The sequence below is a fragment of the Alexandromys fortis genome, unplaced genomic scaffold (genome assembly GCF_014885135.2).
Source record: "Alexandromys fortis isolate MF-2015 unplaced genomic scaffold, M_Fortis_MF-2015_v1.1 scaffold_2_1_26212458, whole genome shotgun sequence".
Classification (NCBI taxonomy): Eukaryota; Metazoa; Chordata; class Mammalia; order Rodentia; family Cricetidae; genus Alexandromys; species Alexandromys fortis.
The window spans coordinates 22449836-22471479 of NW_026067930.1; the positions used below are offsets into that span (position 1 = coordinate 22449836).

At 44.1% G+C, this 21644-nt stretch overlaps 1 protein-coding gene across 4 annotated transcripts in view; it reads left to right on the plus strand.

The window, feature by feature from the left end:
• The window catches only part of Faxc (failed axon connections homolog, metaxin like GST domain containing), a 60049-nt gene that overhangs the window by 17996 nt on the left and 20409 nt on the right, over nt 1-21644 (plus strand). For all 4 annotated transcript variants that reach the window (XM_050145364.1, XM_050145365.1, XM_050145367.1 and 1 more), the window contains 2 exons: nt 216-412; nt 9811-10034. In XM_050145364.1, coding sequence (XP_050001321.1) covers nt 216-412; nt 9811-10034 — 421 coding nt within the window. The remainder of the gene's footprint in view (nt 1-215; nt 413-9810; nt 10035-21644) is intronic.

Here is a 21644-nt window from a genome sequence, read left to right on the forward strand (position 1 = left end):
TATTAGAACCTATGGGAATAAATTAATATTTTGATGTTCAGCAAAAGGCTCTTCTTCTCTCCTCCTAGAGTAATGATCTTAAAGAGTTAATGTGCTGAGCTCGTTTGAGTAGATAGTACGGGCACAAACACTCACGGGTTGGGATGTTTGTCTCTGCTAAGCGGGGAAATTCATAAACACATTGCTTTTCTCTTAAAAAAAAAAATGCTATCCAGAACTATTTTGGTGGAAAGCTCTCTGCTCAAGGGAAAATGCCTTGGATTGAATATAACAATGAAAAAGTGTCTGGCACAGAATTCATAATCGACTTTCTGGAAGAGAAACTTGGCGTGAACTTAAACAAAAACCTTGGCCCTCATGAAAGAGCCGTCTCAAGAGCCGTCACCAAGATGGTGGAAGAGCACTTCTATTGGTGAGTCCCTGCTGTGTGTCCCTGCTCTCCCCCAGCTAGCCCAAAACCTCTTGGGTTTTCTGACACGCACCTTCTCATTTTTTTTTTTTTTTGGCTACATTTTACTTACCTTTCTCAAAGGTTTTTTTTATCAGAAACAACTTTGACTTAGGGTCAGAGTTCTCTCTGTTGTCTCTAAGTACACTGGGACTCCATAGGTATTCTCTAGAGCCCTTCTTCCACAGCTACAGCCACTCAGCTCTGCCAAAGGCCTGGAGGTTTATAAGCAGACTGCATTTCAGTAAATCTGTCATGTACATTGAAACTTAGATTTCATTTGTATTAACACAATCTTCCTTTGATATTTTCCCAACCACATACACATGCAAAACCTTCACAGCCTGCTGGATTTTAGGTGAGGTGGATATTTTAATTTGTGGGGCTCATTAGTACAACCTTCTGAATAACGACAGTGCATCAGACGCCTTTAATCCTAGCACTCAGGAGGCAGAGGCAGGTGGATCTCTGTGAGTTTGAGAGCAACTTGGTCTATAGAGTGAGTCCCAGGACAGCCAGGACTACACAAAGAAACTCTGTCTAAAAAGAAAAAAAAAGAAGAAAAGAGGAAAGAAAAGAAAAGAAAAGGAAAGAAAGAAAGAAAGAGCATCAGACACCAGAGGAAGGCATAGAAGGCTAAGTAGAGATTGGACTCCTCAGTGAAATTATCACATTTCTGAGATAATGTCACCTTTCCTTAGATAGCCTTCTTCCCTGCTTGCTGCATTTCGTAGTTCATACTCCCCAAGTTTGAAGCATCACATAAATTTGAAGCATCATATAGTTGTGTTGACCATTTGCTCTGTTTTGCTTTGGTGGCCCCGAGCTACTTCAGCACCAGCACCATGTGAATCGATCCCATTTGGCTAGTTTTGCTTTGCAAACCTATTTGTCTTGTGGTCTTCCCCCCTTACATCTAGTTTCTGGCACTTCACCCCTTCTCTATACTCCTAGAGTTGACAGGAGGTCTCTTCCAAATATTTGCAGACTTTTACTGTGTCCTCGATACTTAATTAAACATCTTTAATTCTACTTTATTAGCATTGCTATTTCTTGGCCAGATGTTGGCCTAGGAGCTTTTACTAATCACTTTCTCCGATCGTGGCCATCTCTTCCTGGGACTGGCTGTGCAATTCTTCCTCGCTGGAGCACTATTTCATCGATTTACCTTCTTTATAAGTAGAAAACTGGAAGTTCCTATCTCCGAGATTTTAAACGAACCTCTATTTTTCTCTTCCTATGTTTGGTTTTCTTAAAACTCTGTTTATCCCAGGGCTGATGTATTCCACATTCTCTCCCCACCCCACTGTGAGGATGAAGGACGGCTGACCAGGGAGGTGTCTTGTGGGAGAGTGTAGACACAGCAGTGTGGAAGAGAGCAGATTTAGTGTTGGCAGGAGCCTGGGTCCTTTCATGTAATGCTGGTGGAGATGCCAGGTCTGCTTTGTCACAGTGGGCATTAAGATGCATGACGGTCCGGCTTGCTTGGCTTCTGGGAAAGGCTTTTGGAAAGGATCCCATGCCGTTTGTTTGCCAGGTTTCAGACCTGGCTCTGCAGTGGCAGAGGGAAATGAGGAGCCTGACCTTTTGACAGTGTTCTATTATTTTTATTACTACTTTATTCTCTGGTAGGAGCTCACAGATGGCATGTTTCTGTTCTTCTCTTCACTAGCCCTTTGCTAATATGGGAGGTAGAGGGAGCTGTGGATGTGAGCCAGGAGGGGCAGGAGGAAGATCATTAACGTCCAAGAGCTTACTACGCTTGGGTGGTACACAGCCTCCTTGAAGGCCAGCATTGCTTCTCGAATTCGCTTTCTACTAGAAAAATTTGGGGGCATTTTGAGATATAATATATATCCATGTGTAGTAGCAAAAGGAAAACAAATCTTTGTCCTGTTTCATTTCCTCCCCCCATTCCTTCCTGTAGAGATTCCCCCACACCCACTGGGGAGCTTTGTATCCCCTCTCTCACAAGAATGTCTAAACCACGAATCCCTGGACTGGCCCTTCTCCTGTCTTGCTCTACCCATCTCAGAGAGCAGAGTGGAAGCTGTACAGGAGCTGCCCTCAGCGTATGGGATTTTCTGTGAGATCCTCTTACACGTTAACAAGCATTGAGCAGCCGGGCGATGGTGGCGCATACCTTTAATCCCAGCACTCGGTAGGCAGAGGCAGGCAGATCTCTGTGAGTTTGAGACCAGCCTGGTCTACAGAGCTAGTTCCAGGACAGGCTCCAAAGCCACAGAGAAACTCTGTCTCGAAAAACCAAAAAAAAAAAAAAAAACCAAAAAAAAAAAAAAAACAAAAAAACAAAAACAAGCGTTGAGCTCCTGTTCTTACGGAGGTGGGAGGGCAGAGTCAGTAAAACCCTTGGTGCTTGGCTCAGCTATTTGATCATCTGAGGTTTGTTTTTAAGGTATATTTTATTTTGGCTCAAAACTTTAAAAATGTTTAGATACAATTTTTCTGCAAGACAGAGGTGGCGGAAATCTGGCATTGTTACGTAATGTGACATAATTTCGAAGCTATGTTTTTGGTCTGTTCAGATAAGCACAGTCAGCTCTAAAGCTGTTTCTCTTGCACTTGAAATCTATATAATTATATCCCACTTGCATTATAAAAGCTATTATTGAAGACGAAGAAGGCCTTTTTTTCTTTCTTTCTTATCTCCTTTGTTTTATACTGAGTGCTTAAGTTAGATCCAATGCTTGGAAACTGGTATAAGAGGTTTTCTGAGACAGAGAATCAAATTACCAGAACGAAATTGATTTTTGTAATACCCTTGCTTCTTCGGTGATACATACTGCCCCCTTGTGGCCATCAGAGACGACCTTAAGAGGCGAGGCGTCTAACCCTATATAATAAGTACAGCCCTCAGCATTTTCAGTGATACAAATCTGCTTCTAGGTTCCCATAATTTGTGAATTTTAAGTTTCAGTGTCTTTTGGCACTGGTATTGAAGCCAGGACCGTGTGCATAGTAGGCCAGAACTCCAGTGCTGAAGGCCATCTCCAGCCTGAACTTGGCTTTTGGTGTGATTTTAGTATCCGAGGGAGATGGGGAACCTGCATAAGATGGTTTACAGGAAGCCTGAACACGATGGCAGATTATGATGGCACAGATTCATTCCACTTTTTTCTTACCCAATTTTAACTGTAGGGAGTGCTGCTGTTTGGATGGTTTGTGAGATTTGAGGACAGTGGAAAAAATATATCATTAAGTTTCTACCCCTGTATAATAGAATATAAATAAAAGGCAGCAAGGGTATAGCCCCATGGAAAGAGAGGCTTATTTTATTTATTTGTTTATTTATTTATTTTTGAGATAGGGTCTCACTGTATTATCTTGGCTAGCTGGGAACTCATAGAGATCCACCCACCCCTGCCTTCTGAGTGCTGGCATTAGTCCACCATGCCTGGCAGTGAAAGGCATTCTTATAGCTTGGAAGACCATGCTCTCAACTCAGTAGTTTGTAACTTTCTATATAGTAGTATTCATTTATGCCTTGGGCCTGACTTCATGGCAGGTTATGGTAGGTGGGGATATAGCTCAGAGGTTGAGCACCAGCTTAGCAGGCACAAGGTATTGAGTTTGATTCTGTACTAAAAATCAAATCAAAACCAAACCAAACCAATCAGGGATCAATGGTTTTGCCCCGTTCTTTTCCTCCTTTTCTCCACCCTGACGTTTTGGTCTCCTTGACACAGACGTGTTATGTAGTCTAGTGAGTTATATAAACTCAAAATCCCTCTGCCTCAGCTTCCCAGGTGCTGGGCATGGGCATGGGTGATGATGCTTGCTTGGCCTTTTGCCTGTTTTCTTGGTTTCCTTTAGAAACGTTTGAGCAAGTATCTTTAAATCTTTGACCCCATTCTTGACAGCAAGATTAGACCCATTAGTTGTGCTGAGGAAAACGAGGATCTTAACTTTCTGGAATAGATTTTCCCATGATAAAGTTCTCTAATTGCTTACGCTACTCTGCTTTCCCAGTTGACCCTGCCTTCTGACTCCGGTTAATAATTCAGGACTCCTGGTGCACTGGGCTTCTTCCCAGTGGAGATAAAGGTGTAGACACCGGTGCCAGTCACTTCATCTTCCTCATGGATCCTTCTCTCTCTTTTTCCTAAGTACATGTCCTCCCTCAGAAACATCACATAGCCAGCACTGGTTCAGTTAAAGTTGGTTTTCGTTCAATCAACAATTCATGCTTCGGCCAATGAAGTGAATGACCACTATAGCGTACGGATTCCATGCTCCAACCCCCAAGTGGATCTCAGGCTGGCAGGAGCCTTTATGGAGAAAGCTGTCCTTAAGCCTCCAGAATTGTCACTGCTGGGGGAGGGAGAGCTTGAGGAGCGGAGGGGGGGCAGTAAGCACCTGCTGGTGAGATGAAGGCAAGGATCCCAGAGGAAGTGGCAGTGTGGTAGTGCCAAGGACAACTGGAGTGGCAGGTGAAGGAGCCGGTGGTAAGGGCGGTTAGGATATTCGGGTAGAGGCGGCAGTGTCTGTAAATACTTGGAGCCAAGAAACCGGGGTTTGGGGAGTGTCTCAGTCCATCCAGGCTCCCGTCACTGAAGAGCAGTCTGGGAAGTTCAGAAGTTTATATCTCAAGAGTCACGGAGACCAGTTAGCCTGAGGCCAAGGTTTTGGCAGACTCAGTGTTTAGTGAGGGCCTGCTTTCTGGTCCACACATAACCATTTTCTTATTGTAAGATCGCTTGACAGAAAGGATATAAAAACTCTATGGGGTCCTTTTTATAAAGGCAGTAATCTCACTCTTGAGAACACTGTCCTCATGACTTAAGTACCCCAAAGGCCCTGCTTCCTAATACCACCAGACTTGTTTCAATATAAGAAATTTGGGGACATGAACGTTCAGTCTGTAGCGGGGAGGGGAGGTCCATGTACTTCTGTACAGTCGATCTGAAGGGTTTATGGGAGGCCATATTGAGAGACGGAGACTGGGAAGGGCCAGACCTTGGTGAGGGTCCAGGGGTTTCTGACATTGCAAAATTATGTAATCTACCAACGTGTTGGCCTGTGAGCGAATGTTAGGCACACCTGGGTTGGAGCCATGGAGAAAATCTCCTGGAATTCCTGACGAGTGACTCCTGGGATTCTTCGAGGGTGAGGTGAAGCAAGCAAAAAAAATGAGTCCAATTTTGGAAATGTAGTTTGCATTTCCTGAGGGTCTCCTGTGTGGGACTCCTGGGTCTCAGGACAGAGAGGTCTGGGTTAGGTATAGATTTGGGCATCCCTTTGAGTTGCTGGTATGAGTTAGATCACCTCATGACTGTAGATTAAGTAGCTAGAAGAACAGAGGAAGAGTAAATAGATAAGTCTTTGGACCATGGGAAAAATGGGAGGGAAAACAGCGCATGAGCTAAAGGTAAGTTCCCAGAGAGGCTAATTGGGCCCGATGCGGTAGGTTTGTGAGAGCTACGTTCAGAGAAGAGGTTCTGGAGGGCATACAGCAAGTTGTTGGCTGCTGGATTGGATGAGAGTTGTTTGGATGGAGGGATGGGGTGGGATCTCTCACTATTTCTGAAATCCTGGCTGAGAGATGTGTCCTTAACTGTAATGCCTTGGAAACACAAAACATGATGTCCCCTGCTTGTCATAGCTGAGCTAAGAGCATGCGATTCACACATTGTTTCTTCTTTTGGTACTTTTGACACTTGGTTGGAGTTGATCCCTAACAAGCCTGTGGGGTCCTTCTTTGACCCTGGTCTGGAATGGGGGCAGTAGAGAAGCAGAGAAACCAAATACAAGCAGGTGCAGGGGAGATAGTCATTTACTGCAGTACCTGCAGGGCGATGCAGGAGTGAGGACCCGAGGTTTATTTACACAACCCATGTTTTAAAAATGATGAGTTTGGGGACTGGAGAGACATGTTTTAAAAACAATGAGTTTGGGGACTGGAGAGATGGTTTAGTGCTTAAGAATATTTGCGGTTCTTCCAGTGGAGTTGAGTTCTGTTCCTAGTGTCCACAGAAGGCAGCTAGCAGCCACCTGTAACTCCAGCTACAGGCTATCTTCTGGTTTCTTAGGGCGCATGCACACATAGAGTGTACTGCCCGCACTGCTCCCCGACAGAAAATCAGGTGTGGTGGTGTATGCTCATAATCTCACTGCTGGAAAGGTTCTGGGCCTTACTGGCCAGCTAGCCTAGCTATAGCTGGTAAGTTCTAGGTTGGTAGAGACCCTGCCTAAATAAAAAATTGTAGGGCAGAACCTGAGGAACCTCCAGCCTCCACACTCACGCGCACATATGCGCTCATGTGCCCTCATAATATGTTCACTTGTATACATAGTGAACATGCAAATGGGTAGGCATGCGCACATGCGTGCACACATGCATGCATGCATGCAGAACAGAAAGAGAGAAAGACCAGTTTGCAAGGTTACTTTTAGGGCAGAGTTCTAACTGAGTGCAGTGTTTCTTCTTCTGTACCATGTTTTCAAGCTGCAATAGCAGGGCAAGAACCTAACATCTTTGACTTCCTGTCATCCCTGCTGTGTGGCCCGACAGCTGCCTTTACTGCTACCTGCTGTTCTGTACCCATTGTCATATCTTACTTCCTGCACATGCCCACATGCACGCTTCCTTCTCTGGAGAGAAAAGAGAAGTCATCACAGGGCAGGAAGCTTAACCTCTGTAGCCCTGTATCCTTTATAAGACCCTCATCCGCCTCCCCCACCCTTCTTGGAAAATGAGATTTCTCTCCTCTCCACACCCTCTTCCAGCCTCACTTTCTTATCTTTGAGCTATGGTCTTCCTGACATTGTCCTTATTCTAGAAATTTCCTTGGATAACAGGAAAAATTCCCCTCACAGTTTTAAAACTTGCTAACATGTCCCTGCCTACCAGTTCTCCATGGAAAGTCTGAACTCTTCTCCTGAGTTTTTTCTACTTTCTGGATGTCTTCAGTTGGCGGCTCTTTGGGACCCTCAATTGCAAGTAGGGAACCTATCTCTCCTTCCCCAAATTCATTCTGCCCTTTATAATCCAGCCCCAATTAGTGAAATCCATTCAAATGATTAGTCTGGGAGAAAACCACCCACTTTCCCTCCATATCCGTCAGTTACTGGACTCTTCTGCCTCGGTATCTCTGTCCTGGTCTAGTCAGCGCCTCATTTCTTGCCTGCCTCCCACAGCCTGTCTTCTAGCCAGCCTTCCTCCCAGCACTGCCACAGGTCTGATGATGTTTTTTGTCGGGCTGAAGTTTCCCATGCTTAGCGATTAAGCCTGGCTCTGCGGTGATCTGCTCCGTAGCACCCTTCTGCCACAGGCCTTGCCGATTTCTTCACACGCACCCTGGAGCCCACACTCCTGGACGTCTTGTGGGTGCAGCAGGTCAGTCTTCAGGCCGGCACCTCTTCGGCTCATGCCTGTCCATCCTGCAGCTCTGCCCAGGATCTAACTTGTGTGACTGGCTGTCACAAAACTTCCTTTCATTATGTTTGTGCTCCAGGCGCCTCCTCTGTTCTGTTATTACCTCTCTGTATTAAGTTTAGAATTAATTTTTTTCCTAAGGCCGTTGGGTTTCCAGACAATCAAAGATTGTGTAACCCTGTTGTGAATTTCGATGATTCGGTGCTTATTATTCTAATGGAATGTGAAATCCACCGCTAGATTATTGCAGGTATAAAAAAAGAGATAAATATTCACATTTGCGTAGAATTCAGTGGAATAGTTATTTTACATCAGAAGGCCTGTCGCTTGTACTGTCTATGAGCAGTCAAATATTGCTGTGAAATACTTTTTCCTGTTTTCAGCAAAAATCAGTTCTTCACTTTGCAATGCTTTATTTTGAGAGATTTATGAAACACACACACAGAGCTTTCTACAAGAATTGTAGGTATTCCTTTTAGAAGATAATAGGGAAGAGTTAAATATGGCTGTAGTATGGAGAGGGCATTAAAATAAAGACTTTTTAGTAAAAATTCAAGGATGATTAAAAAACTTTAGGTAAACCTATTTTTTTTAAAACATTTATTTATTATGTATACAGTGTTTTGTCTGTCTGTATGCTTGCTGGCCAGAAGAGGGCACCAGATCTCATTACAGATGACTGTGAGTCACCATGCAGTTGCTGGGAATTGAACTCAGGACCTCTGGAAGGCAGTCAGAGGTCTTAACCTCTGAGCCATCTCTCCAGCCCAACCTATTTCTTGTATATTTTCATTTTTATTTGAGTAGACCCCAATAGAACATAACTACATAAAAATGCTAAAAATTTCAGGGCTTTTTTTTTTGGTGGTGCTAGGGATGGATACCAGGGCCAACACATACCACTGAGATGCAGCCCAGCTCTCATTTTCTTCCTAATGTATAAAATAACATTTCTTTTTAGCTACAACTTACTATCATCCTTTGTGTTTTTTCTAATAATATTTATTTTTACATTTATGATTTTTTAAGAGGCCACTACTAAATATTAGCCCACATCAGGGGTAGATATAATGATCAGTACATTTTTCAATTAAAAAATATTTCATGTGTATATTCTCACAGCTCTATTCTTTTCAGAGGGAACCCTTTACTTTATATCTGACAACATGGTTAGTTATAAAAAGGCACTTTTGAGATTGTACAGGTTTCTAAAACCAAGTAAGGAAAAGTACAGGCCTTGCAACCAATAGGATGCTTGACTGTCTGTGGGTGAGTTTGCCCCAAGTGCCACCCAATGAGAAAAGCGACTCCACAGTTCCTTGGGTGAATACTAAAAATCTTTGGAAACACCCTGAGGGAGAGAGCTGATTTTTCTGGAGAGCAAATAATTTACATGTTCACAGCATATAATTTATGACATATCGACAAAGATAGGTGTACCTTCCCATTAAACTTTATCCAAAAGGCAAAAAAGTGTCTTAAGAACTAACCGAACCCCTTTCATCATGAAATGTAAAATACATGCAGTATAGAGAATAGAAACACACGACTTAGCACAGAGCCCTTGCCTGTGGAGCCCTCCTTAAGCTCCAGGAGGGAGCGATGCCCTCTTCCCCCTTGCTGCTGCCACTGCGGTGCTTCCCATAGTACTTGCCAGCTCAGTTGAGAAGCTAAGGCTTCTGTGAACTGGCATAAGAGGAAGAGCAGAGGAGGCTGGGGGCAGGTGACTGGGGAGATTTGGTCAAACAGGAACGCGGGACACTGTCATTCTCTCAAGGCTTGTAAGTCTAGACATCGACCAGAGCTGCTATTGTAATGCCGGCCCCCCCCCAGGCCCCCCCGGGTTAAACGCTGCGATTGTTTGGTTCCTGCAGAAAGTGCTAACTTCTGAACAATGCTTTTGAAAGTGACTGCAGAGCTACACATCTCTGGTGCACAGTAGTAACTTGTTTCCACACAATTCCAGGACGTTAGCTTATTGCCAGTGGGTGGACAATCTCAATGAGACCCGGAAGATGCTGTCTCTTAGTGGTGGTGGTCCCTTCAGTAACCTGCTCAGGTGGGTCGTGTGCCACATAACAAAAGGAATTGTGAAACGGGAGATGCACGGCCACGGCATTGGCCGCTTCTCGGAGGAAGAGATTTACATGCTGATGGAGAAGGACATGCGGTCTTTAGCGGGGCTTTTGGGTAATGTACCACACCTTCTATATTTCTGTGCTTCCTGTTGCATGACGAGTAGAGTGCTGCTGCTTTACGAGCTTAACTTGGTTGGGGTTTTTGCTCCTACGCGTAGGTTGCATTTGCACCATTTAACCAAGTCCCCTAATTTCCTGGAGCCATCTCTGGTATTCAATATTAGCGTAGTTACTTAGGTTCCATGTGAGAATATGTGGAGCCTGCTTCAGCATCAGGACCTGGCTGCAGAGGATGCTGTCATTTCCCAGTGTACTGGGAGGATAGGGCGATTCTGAGCAGGGATACGGGTCAGGCTGGTTGTGAGCACATATGCCAGTAAAGTTAGACAGACGAGGTGACGGTCGGGCTTCTGACCTATTTGTGTGTGTGTGTGTGTGTGTAATTGTGTTGACAGTTGTCATCGTTTTAGACCTGTCATGTTGGTGTGAAGCCTTAGCTTTCTTCTTCCTTGTGTGTTTTATTCCAGATGTTGCATTTGATGCACACCATGGGCTAAAGTGTGTCTGGGGGGCTCCTTAGAGAGGCACAGGGTCTTCAATGCCCATGGACCAGTGAGGACAGACATATTCCACTCACCAGCTGGCTACAGAGAGCCCTGGGCTGCTGTAGTTCTGCACTGGGTCAGCTTGTTTCTTTGCTCTGACAGTTCACAAAGAGACTCTTCAAATCAAGGGCCTAGATGTGAACCAATGTCCTCTAAAATGGGATAGTTACAGGTACCGAGTCCTTGACGGGACTTCTAGTTTTATTTTCAGAAGTTGGTTTTGTTCCCGAGCCCTCCCATAAAGGCAGTGATTTCCAGATCTGTCACCATCCTCATCTTAGAGCGTGTTAGATTCCTTGCTTCCATGAGGAAGTGGGGTATGGGACTTGTTTTGTTAAAGCCTACCTGGTGCCTTGGAAGTGGAGGCTCTGTGGGCATCACCTCTCTGGCAGAATCATCTGTGTTGGCCACTTTTTATTGTTCCACATGCCAGATATTTGCTGGGCCCAGAATCCTCCCCTGAACTCCATTTGGTGCCTTGCTGTGGGAATTGAGATCATACCCTCAGATGACCAGCCCTGAGTTGCGTCCTTCTTCCCTAACAGTGGCAGTAGCTGTTTCTGACTCACTCCTCCTCCTCTCCAGTGAATGCTTCTGGAAGCCTCAGCAAATAAGGAGTCCCAGAGTTATTGTGGCAATGATTATGGCAATAAAAGCCTTTTAACAATTGCACAGCATTAATTTCTCCATCAGAGCATTGGTAAATATCCCTTCACTAGAGTGTTTCTCGTTGAGAGAAGTTTAGGGGGCAGGATGAAGGCACTAATGTAAACAGACACTTTCTCCAAGCACTCAATGACTAGACCAATGCTTTGTTCCCAATCGGGATCACGCCAGTGCATCACTGGTGGGTAGCCTGGAGACCTTGTAAGCGCGATATTTTGCCCTCAGTCAGCTTATTTGTTACAGTTTCAGACACCAGTGGTTGACTGTGGACTGAATGGGAAGTCCCATTTAATATTTGTAAATTTGAAGTTGGTTGTTGTTCTGCGTACCATGATACATTATTTTTTGTTTCTTCTATCTTTTCCATTTTTAAGTATTCTGAACCATTATATGCCTAGTATCACTTGGGCTGGGAAAACTTACCAGACAGACTCTATTTTGCTTACTGCTTGTCTTATACTTTGGTTCTGTTAGTTCCGAGTCTACAGACACTCCAAAAAACAAACAGAAAATAAGACAGTCTGAGAAGAAGATTTGTACAGCTATGTCTATTAGTAACAAAGAGCTCCCCAGCTGTGGACATTAGGTATGCAATCAAAGTAAGAATAGACCATGGAATCCAGGACAGAGTCAAATAAGACCACCCATTTAATAGATGAGGAAATCTGAAGCCTACAGAGATTGAATGACTTTCCAAAAGTCACACAATCAGGTAGATGCGAGCCAGGATTCAAATCTGGAATGTCAAGCTTAAGATGTTAATTTCGAACTGCTGAATCTTTGCATGGCTTGGGTTTGAGAACCTGACTGAGGTGGTGAGGGAATAAAGCAAGGTCAGACACATACAGGAGAGCTCTGACTGGCTGGTGTGGACCCTCTGGTGGAGATGCTGCAGCATCCCAAAGCTCAGTGTGTTTATTATATACAGTTGAATAAGGAGTCAGGGTTATGGCAAACAGTGGAGTCAGGGACACAGGTTTAGGTAATCATGGTGGGTGCAGCTCAGTAGCGAAGCAGCCTCAGGCTGTAAATCTGGGCTGAGGAGACAAAGCTACGGTAAACATTTTCTACACATGCTATCAACATCCACACATGAACTGGGAGGGAAGGCCTTGCCATTGTCATGGGTCTGAGGCCCTGGGGTCCTTGACATGGCCCCCATGACAACACATGTTCCCTTAGGACTCCACTGACTCCCTGCTACCCAACTACACCCCCAAATTTCCTCATTAATTATGCTTTAAGGTGAGTTTTTATTATCTCAGGATGGCAGATATAGAACATTTCTGGAGGTAGTCAGAGCCTGGAGTATGGAATTAAGAAATGGTCTCTAAAGTTATGTTTGAGAATGTTTTATTTGCTCGCTCCTAGAAGTGGACTATGGGATGATTTCCCGCTGTCTGGGAATGTAGCTCTGTTGCAGAGTGCTTGTCCAGTGGAAGACCCTGGGCTGCACCGCCAGGACTGCAAACAAAACAAAACAATCATGGATATGTCTGTAAATTGAGGTTGTACCCTTTCTCAAGAGGCATGCTTTTAAGAGCCTGCTCCGGTCAGTAGGAGCCAGATGAAAAATGGGACTTACAAATGGAGGTGATGAAAAGCTGACTTCCAGAAAGCAGCAGCTGCTTAATAAAAGATTGATTGTGCATTTTCTAGTGTGAAGTATGTGAGTATGAAAATAGCTCAGGGTCTCTTTGGTTTTCAGTCCTTGTTGACATCAGGTTGGCACATTTGTAAGGACTACATGCGTTGGCTATTTTAATAACTATCTGTGATCTTGATGATTTAATGAAGGGTAAATGATGCAAAGGAGGGAGTTCTGCCAGAGGCGGCCTTCCTTCCTAAGCTGCCTTCTTCCCAAGCATGTGTCATTACAAGGTGGTGCAGTTTTACAAAATGGTTATGTGGTGGTGCTGGCTAAAAGAAGTCATTTCATTCTGTTTTTCAAGTAAACTTATTTGGCTCATCACTTAATTCTGGGTTAAATTATATATAGAAAATTAAACTATTCTCCAAGAACTGCAGAGAAAAACTGTAATGAGAAACAGAAAATCTCTAGCCATCTTACCTTTTGTTTCTCAGACCTTCCGAGTCACAAAACAAGATTGTATTATGTTGCTTTTGACAAAAACAGATTTTGTAGTATTGATCACAGCTAAGTGTTACAAAATATGGAGGTAGTGACCGTGTGTGTGTGTGTGTGTGTGTGTGTGTGTGTGTGTGTGTGGTGTATGCATGACAGAGGTAAAGGGGTGGGTTGAAATGGGCTTTGGTTTCTTCTCTAGAATTTCTACTGACTTCTAAGGCTCATGACGGAGTAATAATAATAGGCTCCTGGCTTTGGGAATTGAATTTGGAGACCATCCATCTGAGCACTGTGTATCTCTGATCATGATGAAGCAGTATAGACTATTCAATTATATCTTTGCTTTGGGACATCTCTAGGTCCTGTGTGGTGAAACTACCATGATCTCATTTGACAGTAGATGAGTAATTGATAAATGGAGAATTTCTTTTGGTGTGTGTGTGTGTGTTGGGGAGAATAATGAAATCCAGTTTTAGGTTTGGGGACCAACACTACATAGGCACTGGCTAATAGTGACTGTTAGCAGACAGCCAATAATAGGCTCAGGATTTCTGGATCTAAGAATTAATTCTGAGTAGAGTATTAAATTCACAAATCCCCACCCCCTCTTTTTTTGTAGTTAGGGTCTTAGGAAGCATAGTCTGCTCTCAAACTCACTACATAGCAGAGTCTGGCCTCAAACTCCCGATCCTCTTGCCTCAGTGTCCTGAGTATTGGGATTACTGGCATGAGTCATCATGAATATCTTAAATTATGGATACTTTTTAAAGGATGGGGACAAAAAGAGTAACAGGCTCTAATGCCGCTACAAGACCCATTTCCACGAGCTAGAAACATAGAAAGAGGATGTATTTGTAAAAATGAGAATTCAGAGCAGTGTCTTTTATCAAAGAGGCAATGCATTGACCAGCATGCTGAGATCTTTGTGAAGGGATGAACAAGTTTGGCACAGCTCTGAGTTAGCAGGGCTGCCATGAGAAATAAATACTGTTGGGAATCATTTGTAAAACCACACACTTGTGAGGGATGCCTCCGGGAAGAACAGGATGCAAAAAGGACAGTTTCCAGGGTAGTGGTTGTGGGCAGGATATGGTCATTCCTGGAGACGTCTTTGGGGTGGGGTGACATTTAAGCTGAGTGCTGAAACATAAGCCAGAGCTGGGCAAACATGTGTGTGCGGAAGGAGGCAGGTCTATGATGGTGGATTGAATAGCGTGGGATAAGAAGGAACACCTCGTAGAAAGATCTAGAAATCAAACACAGCTGGAAGTGTTCAAAGACTGAACAGGGGGCCAGAGAACTTAGAAATTTACAAGAGCAAAGGGTTGTTGGTAGGCTTGAGTAGGCAGGGACTGAGAGCATACAGGCGTTACGTCACAGAAATATTTTTGCGCTTCTTGTCTGAGAGCAAAGGAGACCAAGAGAGACTTAAAGTAGAGAGGTAGGGACTGATGGGATGGCTCGCCAGATAAAGGCAGTTGTTCCCAAACCTGAAGGGCTGAGTATGATTGATCCACAGTGCCTTCGTGATGGAAGGAGTAAACCAACTCTTAAAATAGTCTCTGACTATGTGTGTTGACATGTGTGCTCACACATATTCACACGCAGAGAGAAAATTTTAAAAATACCATAAAAATAAAGTAGGAACGTTGTATACCCTATATATGTTAGGGTGGCGGCGGAGTGTGTGCCTCTGTGCCCCCCCCCTCTCTCTCTAAAAGAGAATTGTTATTGTTATTGTCCAGGGAAAGGTAAGAGGATGTTGGGACTACAAAGAAGGTGGTAGAGCTGGGCAGACAGTCCTGGATTATGGCTGAGTTTAGAGACAGAACTGGGAAAGTTAGTCATTTGTGGAGGGAAGTGGGGGTGATCCAGTGTGATAAGGAGCAACTAAGTTATGGACATGAACTTAAAGGGAAAAGTAGCTGTTCCCAGAGCCAGTGTTCAAGGAGGGGGATATAGGCAGATTTTTCCGTCCTGTCAGCCAGCTCCCAAACAACCACGGGGACTTCTTATTAATTATGAAAGATCAGCCAATAGCTTAGGCTTATTGCTAACTAGCTCTTATAACTTAAATCAATGCATTTCTGTTAATTTAGTTTCTGCCTTGTGGCTTTGTTACCTTTCCTCTGCCCATGTTGCTTTCCTGATTCCTCTGTGTCTGCCTTCTTGCAAGTGTCCCCTCTGCTCCGAATATCCTACCCAGATATTGGCCCTTCAGCTTTTTGTTAAACCAATCAGAGTGATATATCTTCACAGTATACAAAAAGATGATTCCACAGCAGAGGGCCTAGCGATTTTAGGTGTGGATATGCTGCGTCTTAGACAGACACCTGAGTGGAGATGAAGTCTGTGCTAAAGGGCACTTGCTGTTCATGGATAAAAGGCAAAGAGTTTATCGAGCTGTATTAGAGCGGTTGTGTAGCTACTAAAATAAAGGCGATTCTGATTTCATGTGATACAGATTGGCAGGTCGGTAGACGCCGTGGTGAGTGCTGTTTGGTCACACATGCCTACAGAAAGGATCATTTCTTCACGTGTTGAGCTGCAGTGTGTACATCCGTGTGAGGAGCTGGGAATGTGTGAGATAGCATTAGGAAGTAAAGGTTGTTTCTCAGTGGGCCGCAGTGACAGCGTCTTTCAACTTGACTTGAACTCTGAAAGGGGTGGGAAGGGTACCAGAAAGCTGCTTTATGTCTTTAAATAATGAACAGGCAAACATTGCAGTTACCTATTTTGTATACTGTTTTTGTATCAGTTAGTTACAGCTGTTGATTAAGTGCAGCGCTAAGTTTATGGGAAACAGAACAGCAAGCCAGGTCTTTACTCTCCAGATGCTTTGGCTCCAGCTGCAAGGCCTAAACTGCCCAGATTGTCACAATGGCTGCAAATGTCTCCTGAATCAGAAGCCTCTTGTCATTTAGAAATAGGACAGGTCAGAAGATGGAGAAAGGAAACAGTTCCTGTTTACTAGGGGAGGGACAAGTAGATCCCAGTAATGGAATATGATGCTCAGGTGAGTTACTAAAGAGACATCTGGCTTTACAAAGGCGCCCCTGATTCATTCTGCATGAGCTACACAGAAAGTAACCATATCTGCTTAGCTTGGCCACTAGGGGGTTTCTAGATTTCATCAGACTGCTGGGTGCTGTGGTGTTTTCTGGTGGGCAAGAACTTCCTCCACCGTAGAAAACGTTTGCTTTAGAATGGAGGCAATTTCACAGCAGGTTGAGCAACTGCATCTTCATAATGTTAGTTACCTGGTAGAATGGCACTGTCCAGAGACAGCTCTCTGGGGACCATGCCTGTCATGTTGAGCATTTTCCTCAATGACTTGTTCACTACTTTGGAGCAATTGGTTTTCCATTGATTTTGGAAGGAAAAGTTAAGAGTCAAAGTTTCAACCATAACAAGATGAAACTTAGCGGGGAAAATGTTCAATTTTGTAGTTAGATCCAGAAATTTCCTTGCACGTATTGAGAGTGAGGAGACCCATATAGAAGAATACTGGGAGACCCTGGTTGATTCCAACCTCACTATGTCCCCAGTATCAAAGGAACACTAGCCACTTAGTGGGAGTGGGCTAAGAGATGAGCTGGCTCAGTGAGCAAAACGCCTGCTTGAGAGCACCATGTCAGCTGAGGAAGGACCTTGCTGTAGGTGGTGAGATGTTTCTATACCATGTCAGCTGAGGAAGAACCTTGCTGTAGGTGGTGAGATGTCTCTACCCCTGTCAGCTGAGGAAGGACCGTGCTGTAGGTGCTGAGATGTCTCGACATGGTCCCCCTAGCTCTCACAGCTCCATAGTTTCATGTTCATTTTCTAAAAGAAGAGGAGAGTTGTTTCCCATGGAAGCCAGAGGACAACTCTGGGAGCTGGTTCTCACCTTCCACCTGGATGAAGCATGTCATCGCCCCTGTTTCTGCCACTCCTTTGCAGCCTCCAGCTGATTCCCCAGGGGTCACCGCAGGTTGTCAGGTTCCTGGGACAAGCATTTTTGCTTGCAGGGCCATCTCCCTGACCCCTGAAATCTTCTTTTAGTTTTTCTCCTCAAAGGACTTTGATTTGGACAACTGAAAATTTTCAACTTTTTAATAAAAGTTTGAACATGTACTAATTATGCAAACGTAGGAGGTATGATGGGATTTTTTCAAATCTTACTAAGTTGCCTCAGATGTTCTTGAGCTCATGTTGCCCCTGCCCTGGCTTCTCAGCAGCTGAGATTATAGCAAGCACCGCTGTACTCAGTGAACGTTGATCCATGTGTCTGTATTTTACGAAGTATATTTTATACTTGTTTTTCCCATTCTATTTTAAAAAATACTTCATTTTTGTTTTATGCATATGGGTGTATCCCTGAACGAGCTTATATGCACCATGTGTATGCAGGTGCCTGCAGAGGCCAGAAGAGGGTGTCTGCATAATGTGGGCACTGGGAACCAAACCCTGGTTTTTGCAAGAGCAGAAAGCAAACATAACTGCTCAACTGTCTCTTCAGCCCCCTATTCTGCACGTCAAACAGCCGGCACCTCACAGAGAGAAATGCCTGAGCTACCTTCACATTTAGGCCTTGGCTGGGCACCGCTTAGAACACATTGTTCCCAGTGAACACAGTGGAGAAAGCCTCACAGCTGGGCAGTGAGAAAGGCTGAAAGCAATAGTTTGTATCCATAGCAGCTTCCACACACCCGGTGCATGCTGTGAACTCAGGCCAGCTGAGAAGAGTAAAGATGTAGAAATAACTGCCTGTCAATCTAGCCAAAGAGAGAAGCTCCACATAGAAAAGAAGAAAATAATAGATACTAAAAGGAATGTTCTGGAACCTCAAAGCCATGCTTCAATTAACAGGTTTTGGGTGCTCTCCACGCAATGGGGGTCTGTTTAGAACAGTGGCCCGAAGCCTGATGTTCTTTCATATCACCTGGGAGATGTGTGTAGCCCGCAGACAGGCAGCTGCACAGCCATGCCTCTGGGTCAGTCAGCATTTGCTGGTGGTATTTGTGAAGAGATAAGTTATATAGATTCCATTATTTGGTAGTTTCCTGGAGCCTTCATCCAAGACTTCAGCTCTGCAGCTCACAGGCCTCCTGAGGAGGTGTTGGTGATTGCCAGCTGTGTATAACAACCACTAAACCCCACAGATACTCTCCTCAATGCCGGAACTGTGCCCCATGCCATTCGGGCGTCCTAATTATTCACATGACTTGCTCCATGAGCAAGCCAAGAAGAAGGATACCCAGCTTTATCTTACTTATGATGCTCTCTGGCCCTTCCTTCCCATCTCTTCTTTACAGGTTTATTACATACGGATAGATTCAGATTTTACCCCCCCCCAACTTGTTTCTCACTACATACTTCCACACATATACATTCCAAAGTGTTCTCTGTCTTGAATCTCAGGTGTTTTCTAGCTCTTCACTTAGATGTCTACAGCCTCCTCTAATGGAGTAGATCTTCAGTCGGGACATATCACCTTCCCACCAGACTAGCACTCCCTGTGACTTCCCTTGGTAAACGGGAGCCTCATCCAATCATTTGCTCAGGATGACCAGAAATTGCTTTCTCTCCATTTTCGGCCTCTGCTTCATGCCTTTTACTGTCTCTTTACTCCCACCTTCTCTTTCACCTCAATCCAGTTCTTTCTTGCTGTATCCCAACAGCATCTGTCACCTCCATGTTTCAAGACCACACCCAGCTTAACCTTCAAGCATATGTCTTAGCTGTTTTGCAACAGTCAATCATCTTCCTTTAAGCATTTGCATCTCTGGGTCCTTCTTCATATTTCTGTATCGGTGTCACCTCCCCAGAGCGAGGATCCCTGACCATTTGTCTAACGCAGTTGACAGTCGTCCTCCTCATATCACCTTACCTTCCGTCTCTGAATGCCACGTGTCACTAGCTACTGTTATTTTATTTGGTGGTTATTTATAGACATTCCCTGTGATGGAAACTCCACACGAGTTTGTTTATTTTATTCATGTCTGTATCTCAAGCCCCCAGAGCTGTGCCTCATATAGAATCAAGATAGCATTGACAAGAGCTGCCGTTCATGCAACACTCACAGTGCACATAGACCAGCAGAAATACAGGGTATTGTACGTACTTTCATAGTTCAGTGCAGCTGTGAAGTTCCTTCAGGGGAACACAGTTCAAAAGAATTTGTATATTATGTATATTATGTTATTATGAATGTCTTATATATGCCGCAATGTGTACAAAAACACTGGCTATAAGTTAGATATGTGTCCTGGTACTGATGTAATGACAGTGTCTTATGTAGGTTTGGTGAGATAAGAGATTGTAGGAGTAGAGATTGTCTTCATTAGTCCTCACCAGACGGTGAGGTATTATTCTGATTATTGTTACCAGTGGTATACTTATGTCTGGTGTGTGGAAGGAAGACCCTGGCTGTAGAGATGCTCAGTAGCTGGTTGCTCACCAGGAAGGCTAATAGATTTCACTGTTGGAGTGCTCACCAAATTCTCTAGTCTCCTACCTGCTTTCTGCTCTCAAGCTGTGGTAGAAGCGCCAGGTGGCTTGCCTAGATTTGCTCTAGCTTCACGGCTGCTTGCCCAACCTTTAGTTTTATCTTTTATGCTAGGTCTGTTCATCTACATTTTAGTTTCAAAAATATAAACCAGAACCAAAGTCCTTCACTGTTCTTTGCTAAAATTTAAGCTCTTTTTTATGACTCTAACCCTACTCTCACTATATATATTGTATATATCACTATAATAACATCTTTCCCACTTGTCCCCATATACGTCTGCCACACTGTAGAACCCTTGCTTGCTGAAGTTCACTGCTATCTCCCCTTCCTTGCTTGTTACTTATTTCTCTTTAGACATTTTCTTTCTTTCTTTCCAACCTCATGAAACTATTTGGATTGTTTTTTTTTCCCTCCTCTGAGCAGGGGAATAAGGATGTTTCCCTTCTGGCATAGACACCTCTAGAAGGCACCAGTGATCCTGGGATGCAACCTCTGTGAATCTTCCCTGGGGGATCATAGGCCAGACTTACTTTGTAGGTTCTGAGAGACCCTGATACAGTGGTACCTAGGTTTCCTAGGTTCTGGACCCATAGATTCTAGCTCATTGAGTAAGGACACTTGTCACCAAGCCTGGCAACCTGCGTTCTGTTACGATGATCAACATGGTGGAAGGAGAGAACCAACTTCTTAGCCGGTACATTGGTATCTACAAATACTCCATAACCCATGCTCAGGGGTTAGATTGTGCATAGTTTACCACTGTAGTCAGGTCCAGTGTGCTGATTGTTAAAGACATTCACCAGTTTGCTGCTTGCACAGATGTTGGAAGTTATTGAAGATCTCGGGTTCTGTTTAAGGTGACACATGGGGTTCATAATTGAAGAAACATCCAGGAGTCTGCTTGTGCAGCTGAGCTCTTCTGGCCCTGATGATCAAATACAAAACCATTCACCAGGGTCTGCTACTAGTTCTGTTTTCTTAATAGAAAGACATGCTCCTTGTAGAAGATTTGAAAACAAAATTTCAGCATGACATTGAGTTCTCTGTAATAGGTTATCGCATTAAGCCAAATTTGGAGGTTGCCAAATAGTCATGTAAGGAGAATAAGTCTGAATAAAGAGATAAAAAAGCAGGTTCATTTGCTGCTCGAAATAAGGCAGCCAAGGCAGAAATGAGGGAGCCTGTCTTGATGAGTTCAGTTGCATGTTTTATATTCTTTAGCTTCAGAAGTATTTATGGGAATTCAAACTTGGGAGGGACATTTGACTCATATGATGTAATTTTCTCTTACATTTATGTGTGTGTGTGTGTGTGTGTGTGTGTGAGAGAGAGAGAGAGAGAGAGAGAGAGAGAGAGAGAGAGAGAGAGAGAGAGAGAGAGAGAGAGAGAGAGTACATATATGGGATAACTTGTAGGGGTGGTTCTCTTTTTTCACCATGTAGGTTGCAGGGGTTTAACTCAGGTTGCCAGATTTGGCAGCAATTGTTTTTACCCAGAAAGCCATCTTTTCAGTCCCTTCATTCGGCTTTTATAGCCTTCAAATCTCACCATTGCTGTCAGATGGATCCTCAGACCCAGAAGCAACAATACTGAAGCAATATAGGAACAGAGCAACAAATCTGGTTAGTAATGGGTTAGAAACATGGGTCTCTTTGTTCCAGATGCTAGCTGTAGACTGTAAGGCTTATGAGTTGCTGTTCAGTGGTGTAAAATCTGCAAGAACTGAGCCTAGGAGACAGGAAGTGAACCTAGGAGGCTTTTGCTCATAGAAACTGAACTGATTGAATCAGGGAGCCTGCATGGGACTGATTT